This window comes from Hyperolius riggenbachi, chromosome 6, assembly GCF_040937935.1.
Source record: "Hyperolius riggenbachi isolate aHypRig1 chromosome 6, aHypRig1.pri, whole genome shotgun sequence".
Taxonomy (NCBI): Eukaryota; Metazoa; Chordata; class Amphibia; order Anura; family Hyperoliidae; genus Hyperolius; species Hyperolius riggenbachi.
In genome coordinates, this window is record NC_090651.1 from 383,324,675 (window position 1) to 383,350,472 (window position 25,798).

At 42.7% G+C, this 25,798-nt stretch overlaps 1 protein-coding gene across 1 annotated transcript; it reads right to left on the reverse strand.

The window, feature by feature from the left end:
- Nucleotides 1-245: 245 nt before the first annotated feature.
- On the reverse strand, nt 246-25,474 carry LOC137523110 (maternal B9.15 protein-like). Its single transcript, XM_068243329.1, has 6 exons — nt 25,400-25,474; nt 8,152-8,284; nt 4,933-5,139; nt 3,100-3,234; nt 2,170-2,323; nt 246-1,049 (listed from the first exon to the last, which is right to left on the reverse strand). The coding sequence occupies exons 3-6, from the start codon at nt 5,133-5,135 to the stop codon at nt 972-974; spliced, it is 570 nt and encodes a 189-aa protein (XP_068099430.1). The 5' UTR covers nt 5,136-5,139; nt 8,152-8,284; nt 25,400-25,474; the 3' UTR covers nt 246-971.
- Between the last annotated feature and the right edge of the window lie 324 nt (nt 25,475-25,798).

The following is a 25,798-nucleotide window of genomic DNA, read 5'->3' on the forward strand; positions in this document are numbered from 1 at the left end:
CTGGGGGCACCCCTCTCTCCCGGTCACTCGGGGCGGCCCGCACTGACTTGAACCCCCGTCAGAATGCCACTGGCCTTTAGTGATAGAGGAGAAAAGATTGGAACAACCACAGCTTAGCCTGGCAAACATCCTATCAAGTTCATCTGCTTCCACCCAAATTGGCCTCAGACTAAAGCTGCATACCCATGCACAATGACTGTCAGCACCATGTAATAAATACAGACAGAGTTAAAGAGAAACTCCAACCAAGAATTGAACTTTATCCCAATCAGTAGCTGATACCCCCTTTTACATGAGAAATAGAATGATTTTCACAAACAGACCATCAGGGGGCGCTGTGTGACTGATTTTGTGCTGAAACCACTCCCACTAGAGGCTCTGAATACCGCGGTACTCCTGGCAACTGTAACAATGTTCACACACAGGAAATGGCTGTTTACAACTGTCTAACAGCCAGAACAGCTAGAAACAGATACATAACATGCCCACAGTAACAATGTCACCATGTAATAAATGTCAGAATGTGAATCTGGGAGAGGAAAGATTTTACAATGGGCAAACACTGACTAAATCATTTATACATAATTATGGTAAAAATGAAGCACTTTTTTTATTACATTATTTTCACTGGAGTTCCTCTTTAAGGATATTTAACATATTTATTAAAAACAAAGGATCACAATTAAATATAAAAATGTACAAGATATTGTATTTTTTACAAGCCATTCATATTGCCTCTTATCATTCCCTTCATCTTCCTGTCTAAATCTATCTTCCTCCTATCTCTCACACCGTATCCTCTTCCCAGTCCTCGAGTTGCTCTTCCTCCTCTCTGGCTCCACCCTCCCTGACCTACTTTGACTAGATCCTCCCCTGCCTACTCTGGCTCCATCTCTTGCTCCCTCTCTTCCTCCTCTCTGGTTCCACTGTCCTCTGTCTCTCTGGGATATCCCTTCCTGGACTTGGATTTTCTATTTCCGTTTTGCCTCCTTGCTTTCTTCAGGGGGGAACCACAAAGGAGACCATATTCGAAAGACTCCTGGGTTCTTCTATGGAAAAGAAAAAATGAACATTTTAGTAAAGCAAGAACAAGTTGGAGATAAGGAGCAGAAAAGATGCTGGAATCCTTCACCACTTTTACATTACAATAAGTTTTTTTTTTTTAAATACAGAACAGCTGCCAACCCAAAATATTTATCTTTAAAGGGAAAGTCCGAGCAAATAAAAAAAATCCACTTACCTGGGGCTTCTTCCAGCCCGTCAGCCGTCCTGTGCCCTCGCTGCAGCTCTGGTGGCTCCCGCTCCGGTGGAGATGCAGACCTGTCTACTTCCGTGTCGGCTTCCTCTGCGCTCCAGCATGCTGTTCACTGGTCGCGCTGACATCTGGACTGTACAGTCCAGATGTCAGCACGACTGAGCCGCTCGCACAGGCGCAGTAGGAATCCTGCACCGGAGGGGACCCAGGACCACCAGCGGTAAGCGGAGCTGCGGCGAGGGCATCAAAACGACTGGCAGGGGCTGGAGGAAGCCCAAGTTGGGTAAGTGGATTTTTTTTTTCTCTGATGTCTTTTAAAGACAACCCCAATCTTTTATGGACAAGTTAGCATAATGTCACTAAACCAGTCAGGGTTAGCTGTATTCTGTTAAAGAAAAAAATACAATCACTGAAACAAAAAAAAACAAAGAATCGTGGTGTTTGTCCATAAAAGAAAATACTTTTAAAGTCCACATGTGAGTGCTACACAAATTGTTCCATGTTTGCAACAATGCATGAATTTTCCCTAAAAAATATAGGCTAAACACCCAAATGTACATTCTTTACTATCTTTTGGGTATGGCCTGTGCAGAAATTCCCATCACCCAACATGAGCAGACTAGGTCTGTGCTGCTAATTTACTACACCGTTCAATTACCATATTTTATATAGGAGAGAAAGTGAGCAAGGTAAAATATAGTTTGTCCATATTGCAATCTATACTGACTTACAAACTACACTATCCAAATTATTTGGTTCATCCACCTTTCAGAAGTTGACAGTTCTGTCCTGGATTACCACTAATTGTATAAATGGTCATTTCCAAGCCATATAGGTGGTCTTAAAATGTTTTTATATTCTTGGATGCATAAAGTCTTCTCATTTAAAGTGAATATTAGAGTTCTATTACTTACCCGAGTTTCAGGTACTGTAACGGGAGTCCACCACAGACCAGCTTTGGTGGAGACCCAGAAAGCCTCTGGCATGGGGGTGGACCTTCTGTTGGCCATGGTGCGTATCATGGGTAGGAATGTCGCCACTGTGTGAGGAATACAATCTTCTCCCAACCTGCCAATAAATAAGTAAACGGTAAGTATAGCTTTGTATTAAAAATTAAGTCCATGTAAAAAAAAAGCTAACTTTGCTGAAGCCCCACAGTCCTTAGCCCCTCCACCCGCTTTATATCGCAGATAAACAGGTTCCTTCACTATATGCAGGAAGAGCATCATCACTCATGTTCTAAGACCACAATCTCTATACTTGCTGTCATGTCCCCTACTCTTTCTGCTCCAGATAAATATTGATATTCATATATTTCTGCACATAAAACAACTCTTCTAACAAGTATTATTTTGCCTCTAAATGTATAACCTCTAAAAAAAAATATTCTGGTTCAGAGTCACAAGTGTAGACCTCCAGTCCTCAAGGACCATATCCATGCCAGTGTTGGGATTGACTGAGATGTGTTCTATTTGATAAACCATACTTTCCCTGTTAGTTCCATCAATTAATTTGAGCTGTGCCAAAGTGTGAGGATCTCAGTCCTTGGGGACTGGAGTTCAACATCCCTGATTTAGATGAAGATGGGCAAACTTGTTTTGACAGTGATAATGGAAGAAGACAAAATTGTAAAAAAATTGAAATTACTGTCAGGCCTTTTTTTCTTTTTTTTTGTTGCTAATCTAGGGTTTAGTTTGGAAATTCCTCCTCACTTTTCAAGCACAGGCCTCCACCAATTACTGGTATAATAGCTGATTTTAATGGCTGGTAAAATGTGCTCAATGCTGATTAGGGCCACCCACTACTATCTGTCCTGGCTGTAGAGGAAGGTGATGGCTACTCACCGACTGAAGACTTTGTATGGGTCTATCCAGATAAATATAGGCTCTGGAAGTGCCAAGTCCTCGTACCGCAGTCCACTATACGCACAGGCTTCCAGAATGCTCACGTCTTTGTAACATTCATTACTGGAGATGGATCTGAAAGACAAGATGAAGGTTCCATTAGATGTAATACAGATAAACAGCAGTAACTGGCCATAAAATGAACAGGGATGCAACAAGTATAAACTAAATGCATAAGTGGGCCTTGCTGATGTCACAGTATGTAAACCTTATGAAACAAAATTGAAGTTGTGTATAATCCTTTAGACTGAGGAGATGCCTTAGAAAGTCTGTCCTGGTGACAAATCCCTGAGAATAGGTGGGAGGAAACCTCCTTTCTAAGAAAATATGGTACTAAAAACCAGAAGGTTCTAAGCCAGGGATCTCCAACTTCCACTTTTCAAGGGTAAAATCCATGCCAGTGTTTAGGATAGTCAAATGGAGAAATTCTACTTGGATGAGCCACATCTTTCTTGATTCAGTCACATTCATTATTTTGAGCTCTGCCAAAAATGAGGTCCTTGGCTCTCTAGGGCTAGCGTTACAAATCCCCATTCTAAGCCATCCACAAGGTTTAAAACCAAAGTATATTTTTGGGTTGAAGTTAGTTTTTCAATATTTTTAACCAGTGTGAGTAAATGTATGCAAGGTGGAGGAATGTGGATAGTAGATACCAAGAGTTGCATTTGCTCCCTCATGTATATGGACATTTAAATATGTGACAAAATATGCACTCATTTCAAGCTGTGAAGGAAGAGCAGAATAAATACTTCCACCTATGAAACTTAGATAAAGAATCTGTAGAAGGTCTTGTCTCTTTATTGGAGTCCAGCCACAGTTGGTTTGCAGGATACAAACTTGTTACTACCAATGCCATCTATGGTCTCTCTACAGGTCTGCTACTTCATGCTGGACAGAGAAAGATCTGATGGCCAACAGCTAACCCTACAGTAACCATCACCATACCTCCCAACATTTTGAAAAATGGGAAATTTAGGCCATGCCCCTGGCCACACCCCCAACCCCCTAGTCACGCCCACCCCACAAAAGTTTTTTTTCCAATTATTAATTACTCCCAAAGGGGAGGCGCTGTGAGGGTGCCAGTGGGTGGGGGGGAGGAGGGTGAGGGTGGCTGTGGGCGGGCAGAGAGAGATCGAGGCACCAGCCCGGTATGCGGCATGGATGGCCGCCGCCATTACACTTCTCCCTCCCTCCTTCCTAATATGCCCCCAGTGTCCCCCGCAGAGTAAAATGGGCAGCGGTCGGAGCGGGCAGTAAGTCTTATCACTGCCTCTCTGCTGCGTACGGGGATCTCCTCTGATCTTCCTGCTTCCTGTGACGTCACAGGAAGATCAGAGGAGATCCCCGTATGCAGCGGAGGCAGTGATAAGACTTACTGCCCGCTCCGCTGCCCATTTTACTCTGCGGGGGGGGGGGGGAAGGGGACACTGGGGGGCACATTAGGAGGGAGGGAGGGGTGTAATGGCGGCGGCCATCCATGCCGCATACCGGGCTGGTGCCACAATCGTTTTTTTTTCCCACTCACTCCCCAGCGGCCGGGACCAGGGGGGGGGGGCAGCGCGGGACGGCCCCCCAAAATCGGGACCGTCCCGAAATCAGGCAGTTGGGGCCCCTGCCATCACCAGTAAACTTCATCTCTTATATGGAGAAATGAGAACAATCAGGAATGGCCACTGATCAAAATGTATTCCAAGTAATGTAAACAAATTACTATATGTATCAATGGATTGGAACAGTCCAGGGTTATCAGATGCGTCCTGCAGAGTGACTTACCTATAGGTCTGGTCTCTCTGGGGGTTATCCAGGTACCAGTGGCCCAGGAACTTGGTGCTCAGAAGTTCAGCAAGCTTATCCCCAAATTTGGTAACAGAGGCCGCCTCCAGCTCCTGCAGCCGGTTTCCCACCTTCTTTATAAACTCCACAGCGGCGGCAATTTCTTCCCTCATTTCCAATGGGATATTTTTATAAGCAACCATTTTCCTAGAAAGAAAAAAAATATTGTAATTGTTTTATTTCTACTTGATTTAATTTTATAGTAGAGTTCTTTTAATCTTATAAAAGCCTGAAGTGCACTCATCTCTTTAGGATATAATTATACAGAGTATGTGTGTGTATAATGTGTATATGTGTGCGTACACACACACACACTTTGTATGTGTGTTGCAGAGATAGTAAATCATTACTGTGAATAGTGACAGAGAAGTGTAAGGTAGCTACATGGTATGGCTCTAGCCTCTGGCATTGATGGCGACACAAATTACATTTAGCTGGTAAACCAAGGCATTTTTTTTTCAGTGACGAGACCTCTGAAAAGCTTTAGTGTTGCTGGCTAAAAGCTCTATAGCAGCAGTAGGGAACCTTGGCTCTCCAGCTGTGAAAGCTACAAATCCCAGCATGCATTTGCCTTTATTAATCATGACTGTGGCTGTCAGACTCCTGCAATGCATTGTGGGACTTGTAGTTCCTTAACAGTTGGAGAGCCAAAGTGCCCTACCCTGTTCTATAGGTATGTGGAGCTTACAGGAGAATAGTTTGATAGTTGTTCTTTAAGGAATGTCTAGAAACAAATAATATTACTAGTGAAGTTGAGAAACAAGGACTGGATTGCTTTAAAATTCAGTGAAGCAGATATGATGCCCCGCCCTTGCCTGGGTCATGTGATATAAAAGCGAAAGTTGCTAAGCAACATGAATTGTGATGTTGCAGTTGTATGAAGGAACCATACCAAGGTGTGCCTTACCTTATTTTATATAAATCCTGAACAGTCTAAGTTTATTAAAGAACAGCTGACGTGAGAGTGATATGGAGGTTGCCATATTTATATTTTTTTACACAAAGCAGATTGCCTGGCTGTCCTGCTGATCCGCTACACCTAATACTGTTCATTTATTTTGGATTTTGAATGGATTTTCTGCATGCTAGTAGCAGGTGGGTGAGTCACAAAACTGCAGCCAAAGAAATCAGCAGGACTGCCAGGCAACTGGTATTGTTCAAAAGGAAATATGGCAGCACCCATATCCCTCTCAGTTCAGGTGTATCTTACAGTGGTATTGTCACCATAAAAATCAAATTTCAACAGCAACTGGTCTGAGTGTATTAAGTGATAAAGATGCTAATCCTGCATTTAAAACTTCTGCTGTTATGGTTTGGAGTGATCACATACTTAAGGAGCACTGGCCCTTTAATAGTCAGTGCCAAATAGTTGCATGCTGGGGGTTCTTTTGATCTATCATATATTCCTTTATTTCCCTGGCTAGAACCTATCTGAAACACTATCCTCTGCTCACTTGTGTTTACAAGCAAGGCTGAGGTAACTCCGTGATTGGAGGAGAAAAGAAGAAAAAGTTAAGGGCAGAAATGACATCAGTATTTATGCTCAATCACAAGAAAATGTATGCGTGCTCTACACCAAGCTTAACCCTTTCAAGTCTAGCTGTGCAAATCTGGCTAAAATGGCTTACCATGAGACATGCTCATGCAGAAATGCATCTGCTTTCGCATGCCAAACTTTGCAGGGTCAAAAACCAATACCGCGAAGCGGTTGCCCTGCGGGAATTAGTTCATGCTATACAGCACTATCCAGGAGCGCCTCGGGGAGGCTTCTCATTGCCCCCATACAACCGGGGGGCTGTGGGGCCCCAGGCTCTCTCACTGCCTAGGGACCACAGCAACACCCCGGAGGTGGAGGCAGGGTAGCGCAGACGACCCCCCCCCCCCAAGCGTGGCCGGCGCCGGGGGGGGCCATCCGCACCCATCTCCCAAAAATTTAAAAACAGGCACTTACCTGAACGTCCATTGCGTTCTGCTGCTGCGCATCGACTGGGGGCACTGCATGCGTGAGCATGTCTCATGATAAGCCATTTTAGCCAGATTTGCACAGCTAGACTTGAAAGGGTTAAGCTTGGTGTAGAGCACGCATACATTTTCTTGTGATTGAGCATATTTGCATTCTGTCCTTTGGAGGCAGGTGGTGGATGGTTTGCTCTACGAGTGGGCTGTCTGTGCCTGTCCTCCCCCCCCCTTCTGGAGTGATGTGTGTGAGCCAGCCCTGAGCCCCACAGCTCGGGGTGACCCATGCGTCACTCCTTTCCCATGCAGTGCCCCGAGTCGATGCGCAGCAGCAAAACGCAATGGACGTTCAGGTAAGTGCCTGTTTTTAAATTTTTGGGAGATGGGTGCGGATGCCCCCCCCCCCCCCCGGCCAGGCTGGGGGGGTCGTCTGCGCTACCCAGCCTCCACCTCCGGAGTGTCGCTGTGGTCCCTAGGCAGTGAGAGAGCCTGGGGCCCCGCAGCCCCCCGGTTGTATGGGGGCAATGGGAAGCCTCCCCGAGGCGCTCCTGGATAGTGCTGTATAGCATGAACTAATTCCCGCAGGGCAACCGCTTCGCGGTATTGGTTTTTGACCTTGCAAAGTTTGGCATGCGAAAGCAGATGCATTTCTGCATGAGCATGTCTCATGGTAAGCCATTTTAGCCAGATTTGCACAGATAGACTTGAAAGGGTTAAGCTTGGTGTAGAGCACGCATACATTTTCTTGTGATTGGACATCAGTATTTAGCCTCAAACTGTGGGCAAAAGACATGGTTCCCACCAGGAACTAAATTTTCTTCATTTACTATAGAACATTCACTGAGATCAAATGTAGACAGTACAATACTTGTGTTATGTAAGTAGATCAAGTATTTATCTACACGTTGTTTTCCCTGGCATAGTGTGGCTAATCCTACTGCTTTAATAAAGAAAAGTTCATTATGTAGGTGTCCTACAGAAGGTTACTATCCTTTAACGAGAGCTGCCATTTACTCTAACCCAATAACAGACATTTAAAAGTAAAGAGTCCACGTTTGTTGGGTCACTTGTGGTATCCCTACTAGATACTTGGAGATCTCGGGAAATGTTTTAGTAAAACAGTAACATCTCTATTTATAAATCTTCCAGTTTAGTGGACAGATAATAATAATATATACCGTAAATGATTTTAGCTGGCCTTACCTTAGTAAAGTAGTTGTAGTAGTGGGAGGTAGAAGTCTCTGTCCTCTTCTAGAGATGGTGCTAGTGTCGGATTCACTAGGTGGTCAGGTGTGAGGTCTCTGGTTTAGGATCTGCCTGCTTTTATATACAGCAGCTGTAAAGAGGCCAGACTTCACTGATTGGCTTTCACCTTTCTACTCACCTTTTTGAAATGTAAATGGATAATTTGCATAACACAGAACATTTTTCTAAACACCCAGCACAGCCCATCAGCCCTGGTCTGGGGAGAGCTCCCTCTACAGGCGTTACCTTGTTACAATGTTTGTTTTTGAGGGATTTTTTTTAGATCATGTTGAATTATTCAGTATTCTTTTGTGGTAAATGTATCAGTATGTATGTTTGCCTTCACTCACTAATATATGTGAAATAGATCTAAAAATCACTTATGAAAAGTTTATTTATGCAACACATCCAACGTGTGTCTTTATAAGATTATTCATATTAAATAAGTGAAAACCATTTCTCCTATGTTGTATATTTTACAACAGTTGTAGCTTTTAAATGTTAAAATGCAGTATGGCATGCGCTTAATCAGGAAGCTACAGGCTTTCTTATGCCTGGTACACAAAATTCAATTATTTCCAACATGCCCGATCTGATTTTCTGTTTACTTCTATACGAAATGAAATCGGAAATCAGATTGGACATGTTGGAAATAATCTGGCAGTAAATCTCACTGTATGTACCAGGCATTTAAGTCTGTCCAGCCTCCATTGCAGTGCACAATCAAAACTCATTGGCCTCAATTCTGGTAGGGTTATCAAACAAATTCTCATGTGAGGTAATTTACCTCATGAGGTAATAACATTTAGCAATTCTGGAAGGTTTTAGTCATGTTTTACCTCATGAGGTAATTTACCAAAAATCGCTATTCTCATGCAAATTAGGGGGCATGTTAGCGCATCATTTACTGATCAGTTTAAGGGCCCTTTTCCATTAGCAGTCGCTAGCGTTCGCGCTGAACGCTAGCGATTGCTGAATCGCAAAATGTAAAAAATGACCGGCGTTTTCCCGACGTTTGCGGCCGCGATTTTGCTATGCTATGCACTGCATAGCAAAATCGCGGCAAAAGTCGCTCCGCGGCGCGATCAAGTAAAACGAATCGCGGTAGTGGAAATTACCTACCACAATTCCTATGTTAAAAAGCAAACCGTAGCGATTTTAAAATCGCTAGCGGTTTGCGGTTTTGCGATTAAGCAGTCGCAAACGCCCTACTGGAAAAGGGCCCTAAGACCCACCTGTACCTGGACGTAAAGTCAATTTGTGTGCATTTTGCAGTTTCCTATTCAGGCTGTGTAATAGAAAACAATAGAATAAAACTCCAAATATTAACTGGATTGTGTTTTTTTTTTTTTAATAAAGGGATGCTTAAACACTTTTTTTTTTTTTTATAGGTTGCTACATAATCAAATGCAACTCCCCCCCCCCCCCCCCCCCCCCATAAAAAAAAAATTCTTCCAAAGACTATCCTAACTTATGGAAGACAAGGTCTACTATTTATTACTGCATGCTAACTGCTGAAATGCCTCATGTTTTACCTCATTTTTGGAAATGGAGAAAATCCTTTCAGAATTGCAAAAAAAAAAAAAAAAAAAAACAACTTCATGAGGTATGTTACCTACAAAGAGATGTACCTCACATAGCTACCAAAACTGAGGCCATTGTAACTTGTTTTGTAAGGAGGGGGCTGTTACAGCTCCAAAAACTCCACTCAAAGTAGATTGATGCACCAACTCTTACGCTAAGCATGCTCTATACATTTTTTTTTTAATAGAATAGATGTTATATTTGATTTAAAAAAAAAAAAAAGCTGATTCATAAAAAGGTTAAAGCATTTAAATTTTTTTTTTTTTTTCAAACATTGATTGGAAATAGACATTATCAGAATCAATAGCAAGGGATGTAACTGACAAACCTTAGTATAGAATTATTATTTGCATAACTTTCCTCTAAGGATTCTTATTGCTGTGTATGAGATACAGAATCATTCCCCTGAATCTAAGTGAAGCCAGCAAGTTAGATAAACAGCAACAAAATCCCCAATCCTATCATAATGAAGAAAAAGCAAGAGATGAAATATAGGCCATATCCAAATAATTTTTCAACTGAGTTTTCTCCAAGAAGAATTTCTCAAACCTTACCAGTAAAATACTTTTATATCTCCCACCAAGCTAATTACTAAATATAAAGATACATTTGTTACTTTACCTACTAAGTAGTACTATTCAAAGGGCTCTATTCTCAATGAGTTACCGCATGAGTTAAATTAGATAGTGATAAATTCCGACCAAAATATCTCCATTTTGAAATTCACAATTTTTTTTTTCTCCCTAAATTACCTCATGCAGTAAAAGTGAGGTAAAAGTGGGGTAATTACCTCAAAATCTATCTCCAATTTGAGATTCTCAATTGAAAAGTTGGTGTTTAGGATTTTTTATCCCCTACAAATGGCAGGTGATTATCACTTCTCTGCTGTTGGCCTTCAGGATGGAGCCTTTTGAGCTTTGTTTGCTCGAGTTTGTCTATTTTACATAGACGGCAGAAAAGACGAGTGTGTCTAATCTCAAGGCGCACTTTCAGACCTCGTACAGTCTTTTTTACATGATTTTATAGATGCCGAGGAGAAAATTCATCTCTGCTCTAAAAGATAAGCAACAGCATAATTACCTTTAAAGAAAAACCATTTTTTTTTGTTACTGCTGATACAAATCTAACAAAAATTCTCCAGTGTATGTACTTCCTGCTTTCATGGAAGCAGACATAGGGTTAACATCTTGTGTTTACACATTAGCTGCTCTGCCATGGCAGAGGAGATTTCAGAGCTGGCACAGCTGAGAGCTCAAATTACAGTTATGATTAGTCACAGATGAGGGGGAATTAGACAGGCTAAATTATATACACACGGGGTGCATTTCTCTGTTTTCCTTCTGTCCTGCGCAAGAGTGGAAGTCCCACTTTAAATGTGACAGGCTTTCCTGGGTCGTCTCTGTGTAATGGGTGGCAAGCAAATAGGCTGCCCTACAGTGGTCAAAAAAGCTTTATTTTCCGTGCATTTTCCTGACTGTTTTATCACCTGTTTTACTTAAAACTTTTATCAAACATTTATCACACTTGGTACATTTTTAGTGAATACTCACTATTTTCACTATTTTTTGTGAATTATCACTGGAGGTAATTTTTCACCCCAAAAAGTTACCGCACATGGTTTTGTGAATAGAGCCCATAGTGTTGTATTTTTTTTTTTTTTTTTTTATACAAAAGATGAGAAAAGTTTAATTGGATAAGGGCTCTAATCTTTTAATAAGTTAGTGAGTGTTAAGGAAACTACTGTGGAAAAAGGAAATACATGATATTGAAATACAAGATTAATTCTATGTTGAAATATTCTCCATGTATGCTAATGTGTTTAAACTTATTAAAAACCACAATCTATAATTTTCAGCTTATGAATAAAATTTTTGATTTACTGGTTAAAAAAAAAAAAAAGGAAAATTGTATAAAAATCTTAACACCCCCCTTAAGATAGATATATCCCAGCCTGGTAATTGGGGGAATCTTTCTTTCTTCAGCCCAATACTAGTCTGCAGGTGTCGCCTCTCTATTGTAACTCAGCATTTGCATCCAATGGCCTGGCCACACCCCATAGATCAGCCAATGAATAGATATTTACCCCGTCAGGGAAAACACATTTCAGGCTATTTCACCTGCTGATTACAGAGGTTTCTGGTATGAATGGACTTGTTTATGGTTTATAGAGGGGTAAGTGACTGGACTTCACTAAGCACAGCCCCACCCTGCATATAAATCCTGTACAATCAGCAGGCCAAGCATGTGTGTTTATATGCAGATACCCCATGGGAGGAGACTGCTCTCTAATGTATTCATAGCTTCCCACTGGCTCTGCTGGAGACAATGTAGCTGGATGTGTTTATACAACAGAATCCAACAGGTATATTCACCAAAATAGAACTATTGTAGAATGAATACAGAATGTAATACTATGCACTAGAATACAATACAAAGAAGGCAATGCAGGTGTCGGTGTGCAGCATTCACTGGTATCTAGAGAGAGCTACAATACAAGTAACGCCAAAAATTGGACTTTTTGCACAATATTCTATTTATTTCAGTAATTCGACTTTAAAGGTGAAACTAATACATTAAATAGCATTACATCTTGCAAAGGGCTCATATGTGTGTTTTTTTTTTTTTTAAATCCCCCATGGCGCCGCATTAGCAAGAGTTTTTTTTTTTTTTTTTACAAAATCCTAAATGCTTAGAATAGGCTTAGGAAAGCCCTGCTAGTGGGTCCCAGGCTTAAAGAGACTCTGTAACAACAAAAACCTCACCTCGGGTGGGGGAAGCCTCCGGATCCTAATGAGGCTTCCCACGCCATCCTCTGTCCCACGGGGGTCTCGCTGCAGCCCTCCGAACAGCCGGCGACAGACCCGACTGTAGATTCAATATTTACCTTTGCTGGCTCCAGCGGGGGCGCTGTGGCGACTTTCGGCACGGAAATAGACGGAAATACCCGATCTCCGTCGGGTTCGCTCTACTGCGCAGGCGCCGGAAACTTGCGCCTGCGCAGTACAGCGGACCCGACGGCGATCGGGTATTTCCGCCTACTTCGGCGACAAGAGGCATCAGAGCGCCTGCGCAGGAGCCAGGAAGGTAAATATTGCGTCACGGCTGTTCGGAGGGCTGCAGTGAGACCCCCGAGGGACGCAGGACGACGTGGGAAGCCTCATTAGAATCCTGAGGCTTCCCTCACCCGAGGTGAGTACCCCCCAGGGGCCGTTTTGTCGTTACAGTTCCTCTTTAAAGAGTTTTAGGTTCTTTAAGTTCTCCAGTTTCCTCCCACATAATTGGTTTTCCACCTAAGCTGACCCAAGTCTACAGTAGGGACATTAGATTGTGAGCTTCTGATTGCAACATTTAAAAAATCTGGCCAATGTATCACACACGTGTTATGAAAAACAATTATGAAAAAAGATTGAAAACTTTGGAAAAAATTGATTAGGTGCATACGCTAATAAATTGCCCATCTACCCTACACCATTCAATTTTCATAAAAATTGATCAGAAAAATTCACCACTCCCAATCGACTTATATAAAAAATATAAGGGAAATCTCATTTGAATTTTTCACTCGAATTTTTTTCCATCTTTTTGGGACACCTGATCATTTTTATTGGATTGCTGCAAAATAAGATTATTTTATTGTATCATGTGTGGCCACCCACTCAACACAGGCAGAGTGATCGGGTCGAGAGAGGCAACAGGGGGACTCTCTGGACAGCTACCTATACTGGGGGCATCTATTCCAGGCTACCTATACTGGGGGCATCTATTCCAGGCTACCTATACTGGGGGCATCTATTCCAGGCTACCTATACCTTGCATTACCCGCCGCGGCGCACTCAGCATGCCACACTTGCTCCTTTTCTTTTATTGGCGCGGGGGGGTGTCATAATACCCCGCTCCGGGTGTCCAATGCCCTAGGTACACCACTGAGTAGATATTGGATCTATTGCATGAAAACTACATGATCGAGATTTTCGAGATTTTAAACAATTTTTTTTTTCTAGGATACTTTTATTTGACTAAACACTGATGCAAGAATTGGTCTGGCTTCAGACTTTGGAATCTGTTTAATCATAAAGCAAATTGAAGAAGTGATCTGCATTATGTAGAGTTTCTGGGCTTTAATGGCCCTTTATTTAACCTTTAACTAATGAATACATTCATCCAACCAACCAGATGTGTCCAATGGTGGATATGCTCATTGTACATGTATGATGTGAATACAACCCCCATTAGTGTAGGGACCCCTCTAAGATTGGCCTTGCTGCTGGCTATGGGGTCCCCGCATGGCTGAGGATATGGGGCACCAACAATCTTGTGTTTTGAGGTGTTGTGACTCTTCTGGCTGGGAGTTCTAGCTGAGAGGTCTTTTACATTTTGCATTACATCTGTTTCATCACATTAAAGAATTTAGATGACATATTGGGCTCTATTCACAATAACGTGCGGTAACTTTTGTGGGTGAAAAATTTCCTCCAGTGATAATTACCAATTTTGTTGACCCCTGTAGGGCAGCCCATATGCTTGCCACACATTACACAGAGACCACCCAGGAAAGCCTGTCACATTTACAGTGGGACCTCAACTCAGGACAGAAGGAAAACAGAGAAATGCACCCCGTATGTATATAATTTAGCCTGTCTAATTCCCCCTCATCTGAATAATCACAACTGTAATTTAAGCTCTCAGCTGTGCCAGCTGGCTGCCTCAGCAGAGCAGCTAATTTACAAACATCGGATGTTACACTATGGGCTTGATTCACAAAGCCGTGCAAGCGGTTTAGCACGAGTGTGCTAAACAGTTAGCACGGGAAGTGCCATTCGCGGACTTTTGCGTGCTCAATTTGCCTCGATTCAAAGTCCGCAATTGTGTGAATCGTGGCAAATTGCACCCGCAAAAGTGAATCAAGCCCTATGTCTGTGTCCATGAAAGCAGGAAGTACACTACAGATTTTTTTTTTTATTGGATTTGTATCAGCTGTAACAAATATATTTTTCTTTAAAGTTATTATGCTGTTGCTTATCTTTTAGAGCAGAGAAAATTTCCTCCTTGGCATCTTTAAAATCATCTAAAAAGGACTGTACGAGGTGTGAAAGTGCGCCTTGAGATTAGACACACTCGTCTTTTCTGCCGTCTATGTAAAATTAACAAACTCAAGCAAACAAAGCTCAGAAGGCTCCATCCTGAAGGTGCGTACACACATGCGACCATAGTCGTTTGAAATGATCGGGGAACGATAGTTTCAAACGTTGATCATTTTAAAAAAAAGCAGCCAACGACCACTAACAATGGATGATCTAGCTTGGTGGATCTTTTCCAACGAGGATCGTTTGCAAAAGTAGTACATCGTTGGAAAACGGTCGTTCGTACTAGGCTTGACATGCGCATTTCACTATTTCTCTGTGGGACTTTTCATTTTTATGCGCAAGCGCAATAGTTGCTTTACGTGATGCAATGTTCGTTCTAACAATCAGATCATTACCCACCTTAAAAAAAAAAAAAAATTACACTTAGGTCGTTCTTTCGTCAATTAAAAGTTTGTTCGTCCACAACGAACGATTGTTGTCATGTGTGTACGTAGCTTAAAGAGAAGTGAAAATTATTATTACCTGCCATTTGTAGGTGATAAAAAAAAATCCTTAACACCAACTATTCAATTGAGAATCTCAAATTGGAGATACATTTTGAGGTGATTATCACACTTTTACCACAAGAGGTAATTTAGGGAGAGAAAAAAATTGTGAATTTCAAAATGGAGATATATTGGTCGGTATTTATCACCACCTAAATTACCTGATGCGGTAACTCATTGTGAATAGAGCCCAATGGGCCGGATTCACAAAACCTCTCATAAATGATATTACCTGATTGATAAAAATAACCTTTCAGCACATTTTACAAGCAAAACAATCACTCAAAGTAAGTTACTCCTGATTAACTTCATTTCAATATTACTTTTGTTACCTTAATTATATTTGTGCTCTTTGGAAGCTTAAAAAAGTACCATTGATAAGGTGAACAAGCTTTGCGAATCAGGTGCATACAGAGGCGTAACAATAGACCCTGCAAGGGATGCAGCCGCAGGGGGCCCAGAAGCCACAGGGGGGCCCGTCCAGAGAGACTGACAACTAAGGGCAAGGAGGGAAAAAGCTTTCTGCACAATTGTTCTAATGACTGCATCTGCTCAGCCACTAATATTGAATCACACAAAGTTTTATAGACAAAGATTTGTAGAAAGTCCCCATTCGTTGTGCAGATGGCGGGGGGCCTCATCCAAAGTTTTGCAGGGGGGCCCAGTGATTTCTAGTTACGCCCCTGGGTGCATAGTATCTGGGCTTCAAGGGATCTTTATTTAGGAAGTTTGATTTGACAGACGGCACTGAAGGATGTGGAATGATTGGATTAGATCTCCACTTTCATTAATGAGCTATTAGTCCGGTAAAGTCCTTTCCCCAGACAGTGTGTTGGGCAGCAGTGTCTGGACAATGGTGCTCTCTCATGTCAATTAATCCTTCTCCTCCCTAATTAGGTGACAATAGAGGGTATTAAGGTGGCCATACATCAGGGGACTTGGCGGGACTATTATACCCTAATTGGAAGAAATTCTTTGCCACCAAGTGCATGCCAGACCAACAAAGCGACCAATTTTGGGATGGAAATTGGTTGCATGGTCGCCCGTGCATGCTGCAAGATGTCGGGCTGAAGTTGGTTGGTCGGGTGAGCGGCGGTACAGAGGCCAATTTTGGAAGAACGACAAAACTCCCACTGCAATGTACAAGTGTGCCAGGTGTGTGGATTTATACATTACCTGTCCAGTGTCAGCCTCCACACTGTGTCCGTCCATCTCACCGGGCAGCCGCATACACTCACACGCAGCGTCTGACGTCATCCGTTATGCGCCGCTTGGGTGTACGCCTGTATCTGGCTGCCCGGTGATACGGACGGACACTGTGTGGATAAAAGACAGGAAACAAAAGACCGAGAGCCAAATCTGGTGTAGTATGTTTGACCAATATGAGAAAAATTGTAGTTGAGAATATACTCACAAGTGTGGGTCACCACGCAGGCGACCACTGAAATGGCAGGTGGGGAGAATTATAACCTGACCCCACTCAGGTATAAAAAGTCGCTCTCTATAGGAAGAAAAATGGGGATACACCCCTCCACCAAGGGTGGACAAAATGTAAAACTGGTAAAATAGAGGCGCCAAAACAGGATAAGATCAATTAAAATCCGGTTAAAAGGAAGGGGTGGGTGGATCCACTACCTTCACCAAAATGACCAGGCCAAATCCAAGCCAAAAGTAATACAAATAAAGTATTTATTGGTCTCCAAATATAGTGCAACGCGTTTCACGGGCACACATCCCGCTTCATCAGGCAATTTGAGGTAGGAGAACACAATGCTGGTGCATTCAAGAGCTAGAGCGCCTCTGTAGACTGTGTGGAGGCTGACACAGGTTAGTTAATTTATAAATGCACACTGGGGGGGGGGGGGGGAGACATTTATACATTGGGGGCAGCGGTGGGCTCAGCCGATTCCCTGAAGAGTTCATGCTGAAATCCCCCGGGAATGGCCTGTCGTGTATGGGCAGCTGCCACAAGAGACAAATTTCTCTCTAATCAGATTTGATCGATTTTTTTGTCAAATCTGTCCATAATAGTCAGGTCTATGGGCACCTTTACATCACTCAGACATCTCCACCTACTTGTGAGTATTTAGGAAGGTACAGGTCTCATAAGTAGACATCACTGGTGACCATTGTGTGGAGCGCACTCTGCACCTTCATCTCTATCCTCTCCAACACTGAGGGAGGAATCACCCTCCCATCTGTGGGAATCAGACCATTCCCCACAAGCAGTTTGCAGCATAATTGTGCATTAAGGCATGTGGTGTTTTACAGTCGCCATTGATTGCAATGGGAACGCATGCACTGTGCAGAAAGTGGTGCAGGTTGTCTTTCTTTGAATGGCTCCTGAAAATGCAACACCATAGAGCAGTGATGGCTGACCTTGGCACTCCAGCTGTGACAAAAGTACAAATCCCATCATGCCTCTGTCTCCCCACATTATGCTTAGAGCTTTCAGAGTATTGCAATGCCTCATGGGACATGTAGTTCCACCACAGCTGGAGTGCCAAGGTTAGCCATCACTGCCATAGACTATCAAAAATGGTGCAGTGTGACCCCTGCCTCAGATAAGAATGAAAAAAAAATCTTTATTAATCAGTAAACTGTATCTCTCACTATCCTACTTCCCCAATTTCTATTCTGAGCTCTGTATTTATGTAATGTTAAAGTGGATCTGAGAAACTTTTACGCGTTGCATAATTGTGTTCCTTTCATATAGTTTATAGGGCATTCCTCAAGCCAAATACCCTTTTTTTTTTTAATACTGTAATTCCCTATAAACTAAACAAGCCTCGCCCACAGCTTTTCAGAGAGCCTTGGCACTCGGTCCCTGGTAGCAGGGGCTTATGGGAGCTCAGTCTGGGCAGGAGGAGGAGGTTACTAGCCATGGATTTCAGAGGCAGAGGGGAGGAGGGAGGAGGAAGTGGGACTGAATTTACACACAGGCAAGCTGATAGCATCTCCAGCCCTCAGCCTGTGTCATGTGACAAACAGAACATGGCTGCCCTCATTGTATCACAGGAAGAAATAATCAAACCGTTGAAGCTGTTTGCAGCTAGATTTGCTGTGTAAACTAATCTAAACTTTAGAGAAGATATATATATATATATATATATATATATATATATATATATATATATATATATATATATATATATATATATATACACAAGTTACTTGTTATAGTTAGTTTTTCATCTCGGATCCGCTTTAAAGGTAACCTTAAGCCAAAAAAAAAAAACAAAAAAAAAAATCACCTGGGACTTCCAGTAGCCCCCTGCAGCTGTCCGGTGCCCTCGCAGCCTCGATCAGATCCTCCTGAACCCGCCGGCGACCACTTCCGGTTTCGCCGTCAGGACCCGACAGGCTGGGAACGCGAGTGATTCTTTGCGTTCCCAGCCACAATAGCTCCCCCCCTAACAATGGTTAATTTGCATATATTCAGCAGTGATGCACTGGGAGACATCTCAAGCTCACTCCAACCTGAATTATTTTAAGAAAGCAAACTTTTGTTTTTCTCAATATTACTGAAATAGACAACATATTCTGATCCGGCCAGTGCTTTCACAAGGCCAAAATGGGTCATTTCCCAGGGCCCAAAGCTCCTTAGGGGTTCAACAAGTCAAGGACTGTAAAGGTCAGAAGTTTACTGTTAGTACAGCATTAGAATGTAACTGCCATTTGAACAGGTTTTTTTTTGTTGTTGTTTTTTTCCTACCTGAAACTGTCGATGTTTCTGAGCACTTTTTTTTGCTTGTTGGGAGGTGCTAGAAAAAGTTGGTAAAGGGAACCTAAACTGAGAAGGATGTGGATTTTTCCTTTTAAAATACCAGTTGCCCGGCTCTCCTGCTGATCTCTCTAATACTTTTAGCCACAGCCCCTGAACAAGCATGCAGATCAGGAGCTCTGACTAAAGTCAGACTGGATTAGCTGCATGCTTGTTTCAGGTGTGTGATTCAGCCACTACTGCAGTCAAGGAGATCAGCAGGATAGTCAGGCAACTGATATTGTTTAAAAGGAAACATCCATATCCCTCTCAGTTAAGGTTCCCTTTATGCAAATCTTTAGAACGTTTATTAGAAGTCACATAAGACTACTTAACTACGTTAGCCTCAGTTAAAGTATATCTACATCCTCTGACTTCGTCTACGCCAACAGGACATACCGTATATACTCGCATATAAGCCGACCCCCCAACGTTTACCTGAAAAAACAGGGAAAAATGATTGACCCCCATATAAGCCGGGTGTAGGAAATGCTGGATTGGTGCAGGCCGTGTGATCCCCCCCAGTGTGTCCCAGTATAGCTAGTGCCCAGTACAGCTAGTATAGTGCCCAGTATAGGTAGGTAGTGGCCAGTATAGCGCCCCCCCACGGCTATTACCTGCTTAGGCAGCGGCTTCCTAATCCGGGTTCCCCTCTCATGTTCCATATAAGTGTATTACAGCAGAGCGCCCGGTGCTGCTGCTGTGACGATGCAGTGGGCAGGAAAGAGCGGTTCCCCTGGTAACAGCGATACAGATCGTCGCTACAGGAAGCCGTGCTCTTTCCTGCCCCCTGCATCGTCACAGCAGCAGCACCGGGCGCTCTGCTGTAATACACTTATACGGAACATGAGGGGAACCCGGATTAGGAAGCGGCTGCTGCCTAAAGCAGTTAATAGCAGGGGCGGCCGCAGGGGGAGCAGGAGTGTATGCGCAGACCACCAACCACCAGGAAAGACTCGCATACAAGCAGACCCCCAACTTTTGCCCCCCCTTTTTGGGGGTCAAAAATTCGGCTTGTATGCGAGTATATACGGTAGATATGTCTCGTAGCTGAAGAACGGCTGTGCATGATTGGGCTTGCTCCTGTGCACACCTCCTGCACTATCTGATACAGCACTAATTGGTGAAAGGGAATATATGTTCCCTAAGCCGATAAGATGGATTTCCATTTGCCAAATACTTTTAATTTTCTCAGTTCATAGTAAAAAAATAAAATAAAATAAAAAAACCCACACACTGCAGCATTATTTCAGAATCCAATATCCTAACCTAATTACGCACTGCCTGTACATATACTGTATACATCCCAACCTCTTGTTTCCACCCCATTCCTTTAGATTGTAAGCTCACAAGGGCAGGGCTCTCTCACCCTTTTGTGTCATGGTGGAATGTTATTAATTTAATTGCTTGCACACTGTTAGACATTTATACATTTTAGTCATCATGTTACGTCAAATTATAATCAGCAGTGCTGTATCTTGTATCAGTGTTCATATTTGATGTATATCATTGTCTGTATCATTATGTGTCCCTTGTTTGTTTTCTTACATTGTACAGCGCCACAGAATATGTTGGCGCTTTATAAATAAATAATAATAATAATCCTCGCAATAATGAATAGGAAAATACGTTTTGTAGTAGGAAAAAAAAACATAGTATCCCAGGCAATGCTTCAACATCTAATAGTGGCTGTCCGTTCCTCCACCATTCCAGTGCTCGTACCCATTTGAAATGTGACTAACTGGACATTATTGTGTATTTTTTTAAGTGACAGTATTTGGTTAATAAATAGGTGCATAAGTGACTAGGTGAACGCAGCACAGTATCGCCATATTATATTACTGAGATATTGGCATAGTATTAACACACTTGTGATCAAGGTAGTAGCGCTGTAATGAATAGTAAATGGTATAAATAGCTGAAAAAAAGTTGTGTTTTTTTTATCTACAGCAGCGCATTGTTTTTAAACTGGGATTGCTAAAACTGAGAATTTTTTTTCCCTATATTTTTCTTTTTCGCATTAAAATAAATAGAAGACACGTGGGCAGCACGGTGGCGTAGTGGTTAGCGCTCTCGCCTTGCATCGCTGGGTCCCCGGTTCAAATCCCAGCCAGGTCAACATTTATTTATTATTTATTTATTGTATTTATAAAGCGCCAACATATTACGCAGCGCTGGACATTAGTTTAGGTTACAGACAATATTTAGGGGTGACAAACAGCAATATGACAATACAGGAATACAAGAAAACCAGATCACACAGCACAGTATGAGTACAAGGTAATGCTTAGTCACTGGAGGGGAGCATGGAGATCACACAGCACAGTATGAGTACAAGGTAATGCTTATACTGTGCTGTGTGATCTCCATGCTCCATCCAGTGACTGACTAAGCATTACCTTGTACTCATACTGTGCTGTGTGATCTCCATGCTCCCATCCAGTGACTGACTAAGCATGACCTTGTACTCATACTGTGCTGTGTGATCTCCATGCTCCCATCCAGTGACTAAGCATTACCTTGTACTCATACTGTGCTGTGTGATCTCCATGCTCCCCTCCAGTGACTAAGCATTACCTTGTACTCATACTGTGCTGTGTGATCTCCATGCTCCCCTCCAGTGACTAAGCATTACCTTGTACTCATACTGTGCTGTGTGATCTCCATGCTCCATCCAGTGACTAAGCATTACCTTGTACTCATACTGTGCTGTGTGATCTCCATGCTCCATCCAGTGACTAAGCATTACCTTGTACTCATACTGTGCTGTGTGATCTCCATGCTCCATCCAGTGACTGACTGAGTACAAGGTAATGCTTAGTCACTGGATGGAGCATGGAGATCACACAGCACAGTATGAGTACAAGGTAATGCTTAGTCACTGGATGGAGCATGGAGATCACACAGCACAGTATGAGTACAAGGTAATGCTTAGTCACTGGAGGGGAGCATGGAGATCACACAGCACAGTATGAGTACAAGGTAATGCTTAGTCACTGGAGGGGAGCATGGAGATCACACAGCACAGTATGAGTACAAGGTAATGCTTAGTCACTGGATGGGAGCATGGAGATCACACAGCACAGTATGAGTACAAGGTCATGCTTAGTCAGTCACTGGATGGGAGCATGGAGATCACACAGCACAGTATGAGTACAAGGTAATGCTTAGTCAGTCACTGGATGGGAGCATGGAGTTAAGCAAGTTAGGTTCACTCAAATGCATAGCATGGGTGCACAGTAATGGAGGTGCATGATCAGGTAGGACACAAAAGGAGTGAGGACCCTGCCCAAAGGCTTACAATCTAGAGGGAGAGGTAGGGACACGAGAGGTAGGGGACCAGAGTTCGGCTGTGGGTTTAGAGCAATTGTGAGGGGTGGTAGGCAAGAGTGAAAAGGTGAGTTTTGAGGGCCTTCTTGAAGGTGTTGAAGGAGGGGGCTGCCCTAATGGGTGGAGGTAGGGAGTTCCATAGTGTCGGAGCGGCTCTTGAGAAGTCTTGGAGGCGTGCATGGGACTGGGTGATGCGGGGGACGGTCAGGCGAAGTTCATTGGAGGAGCGGAGTGAGCGGCTTGGTGTGTATCTCTGAGTAAGATCAGAAATGTAGGTTGGACAGGTTTTGTGGATGGATTTGTAGGTCAGACACAATATCTTGAATCTGAATCTGGACTGGATAGGAAGCCAGTGGAGGGATTCACGGAGGGGAGCCGCCCTGGTGGAGCGATGGGAGGAGTGGATAATTCTGGCAGCCGCATTCAACATATTCAAGGAGTTTGTATATTCTCCCCGTGTCTGTGTGGGTTTCCTCCGGGTACTCCAGTTTCCTCCCACATCCCAAAAACATGCAGATAAGTTAATCTGCTTCCCCCTAAATTGTCCCTAGACTATGATCATACACTACATGATACCTACATAGACCTGTGACTATGGTAGGATTAGATAGTGAGCTCCTCTGAGGGATAGTTAGTGACAAGGCAACATACTCTGTACAGTGCTGCGTAATATGTCAGTGCTATATAAATACTTAAACAATTGTTCTAGGGGAAAATGCCATACAATGAAAGTCTCTGGTTTGTCTTGAGAAAAAAAATAGATTTCATTGATAGGGATAAAGTTATTGCTGACTAAATAGGGACATAACTAAAATGGCAAAAATGCTCTGGTCCATAAGAGGGAAACAAGTTCCAGATGCAAAATGGTTAAAGGGAAACTCCAAACAGATGAACTACTACGGCCCAGCAAAACTTCAATTGAAGTACCAGGGCTGTGAAAATAAGTCTACAGCGGCAGGTGACTGCTGCTATGACTGACATCTCGTGGCCAAATAGTAAATTACACAAATTCACTTTTATGTAATTAAAATCCCAACACTGACTTTTATAATTGACCATTTCCCTTCCCACACCCTCCCATTAGTACCCAAACTTTTTTTGTGCATATACAAATATTTTTTTTTTACATAAATACATTAGTTAACTTACGGACTGAACTTTTTTATGTCAAAAGGGTATATTACTGTTCATTTTTAATTTACTGGCTTGTAATTAGTGATGGGCGCAAAACAGAAAAAAAAATCCACCTTTATTTCCAAATAAAATATTGTCGCCATACATTGTACTAGGGAATTTTTTTTTAAAGTTCCAATAACTGGGACAAATGGGCAAATAAAGTGTGTTTTATCCACAGTAGATCGTCTTATTTTAACACTATAATAGCCAAAAACTGAGAAATGTTTTCAATTATTCCAATTAAAATGCATTTAGAATAAATTCTAAGCATAATGTACCTCCCAAAAGAGCCTAATTGGTGGCAACCCTCCCCCCCCCTGCCATATAGATAATTTAGTAGCGATTACGTTTTTGGCAAAAGAATGGGATGAGTGTAAATTGCTCTGGTCCTAAAGGGGTAAAAACTACTCAGCGGTTAAGTGGTTAATAGGTGGGGAAGAAATTTCAACCAGAAATTGTCCCTAACATGGGCGTACCTTAAGGGCCCGTTTCCACTATAGCGTTGCGGAATCGCCGGCGAATCGTCGCAGGCAAATCGCATGCGGGTGCGATTCCGCATGCGTTTTTTGCCGCGATTTCGCATAGGTAAGGCTGTATGCGAATTTAACCATGTAACTGCCTGTGTAAATTAACATTAATACCTATGCGAAATCGCGGCAAAAAACGCATGGGGAAAACGCATGCGATTTCCCTATTAAATACATTGCGTGCGATTCGCCTGCATTCCACACGCAGGCCAATTCTGAGGACCCTACCATGCAGATTTTTTCTGCACAGAAAAACGTGCGGGGAAACGCACAAGTGGAAACAGTCCCATCCACTTGTACTGACTGTGCGAATCCGCATGCGGGCAACGCATGCGGATTCGCGATAGTGGAAATGGGCCCTTAGTCAGGTGTGAGAAAATGGGAGTTTTGAGTTGAAAATATTTGTATTGGGTTGAATTCTATGTACATTTAAAATGGGTGCCAGAAACGTTTGGGTGTCAGATATACACAAGTGTAATATTGGTAAATTACAGATATTCTATGACGAATCTGAGTAAATCCAATAGTCATTTATTTGGAATCATACGGATTATTACTAGGACTAACCTTGCACTCACATGAGCCCCCCTCAATGTTCAACACCACCCACCGCCCCGCCAATGCCTGACCAACCACCTCAATTAACTGCTTAAAGGGAACCTTAACTGAGAGGGATATGGATGTTTCCTGTTAAACAATACCAGTTGCCTGGCACTCCTGCTGATCTCTTTGGCTGCAGCAGTGGCTGAATCACACACCTGAAACAAGCATTCAGCTAATCCAGTCTGACTTCAGTCAGAGCACCTGATCTGCATGCTTGTTCAGGGGCTCTGGCTAAAAGTATTAGAGACACAGGATCAGCAGGAGAGTCAGGCAACTGGTATTATTTTAAAAAGGAAAAATCCATATCCTTCTCCGTTTAGGTTCCCTTCAATGAATCCTTACCCAATGTGGTAATGTTAGGATTAGGATATGTTTCATTTCAGTATATACTGATATTCGTCTTTAGGGATGGAAAGAGAAGAAAAGACTGGAACAACCAAAGCTTGTTCAATTGTTTCCCCCCAAATTGGCCTGAGATTAAAGGTCCACAATGACTGTCAGCACCATGTAATAGACAGGTTACAGATATTTACTAAACATAACATAAAAAAGGATAACAATGTGTGTTCTCTGGCTCCACACTACCTCACCTACTTTCTGACTGCATCCTTCTCCTCTCTGGCTCCACTGTCCTCTGGGGTCCTCCTTCCTGGCCTTGGATTCTCTTTTCCTTTTGCCTCCTCTGTTTCTTGGGGGGGGGGGGGGGGGGCACAAAGGAGACCATATTCTGAAGACTCCCGGGGTCTTCTATGGAAAAGAGAAAGTTTAATTTTAGTAAACCAAGAACAAGTTAGAGATATTGAACAGAACAGATGCTGGTATCCTTCACCACTCTATCGAGCCTTACGTGTTTTTTTGTTTTTTTTTAATCTAATAATTAGCTGCCATCCCAAAATGTGTCTTTAAAGAGTCTAAAGCCTTTCAAGTGTCTTCTTTTTACTGTTCATTTGTCTTTAGCAATATGAGCATAGGTGAAATACCGCATTCCCGAGA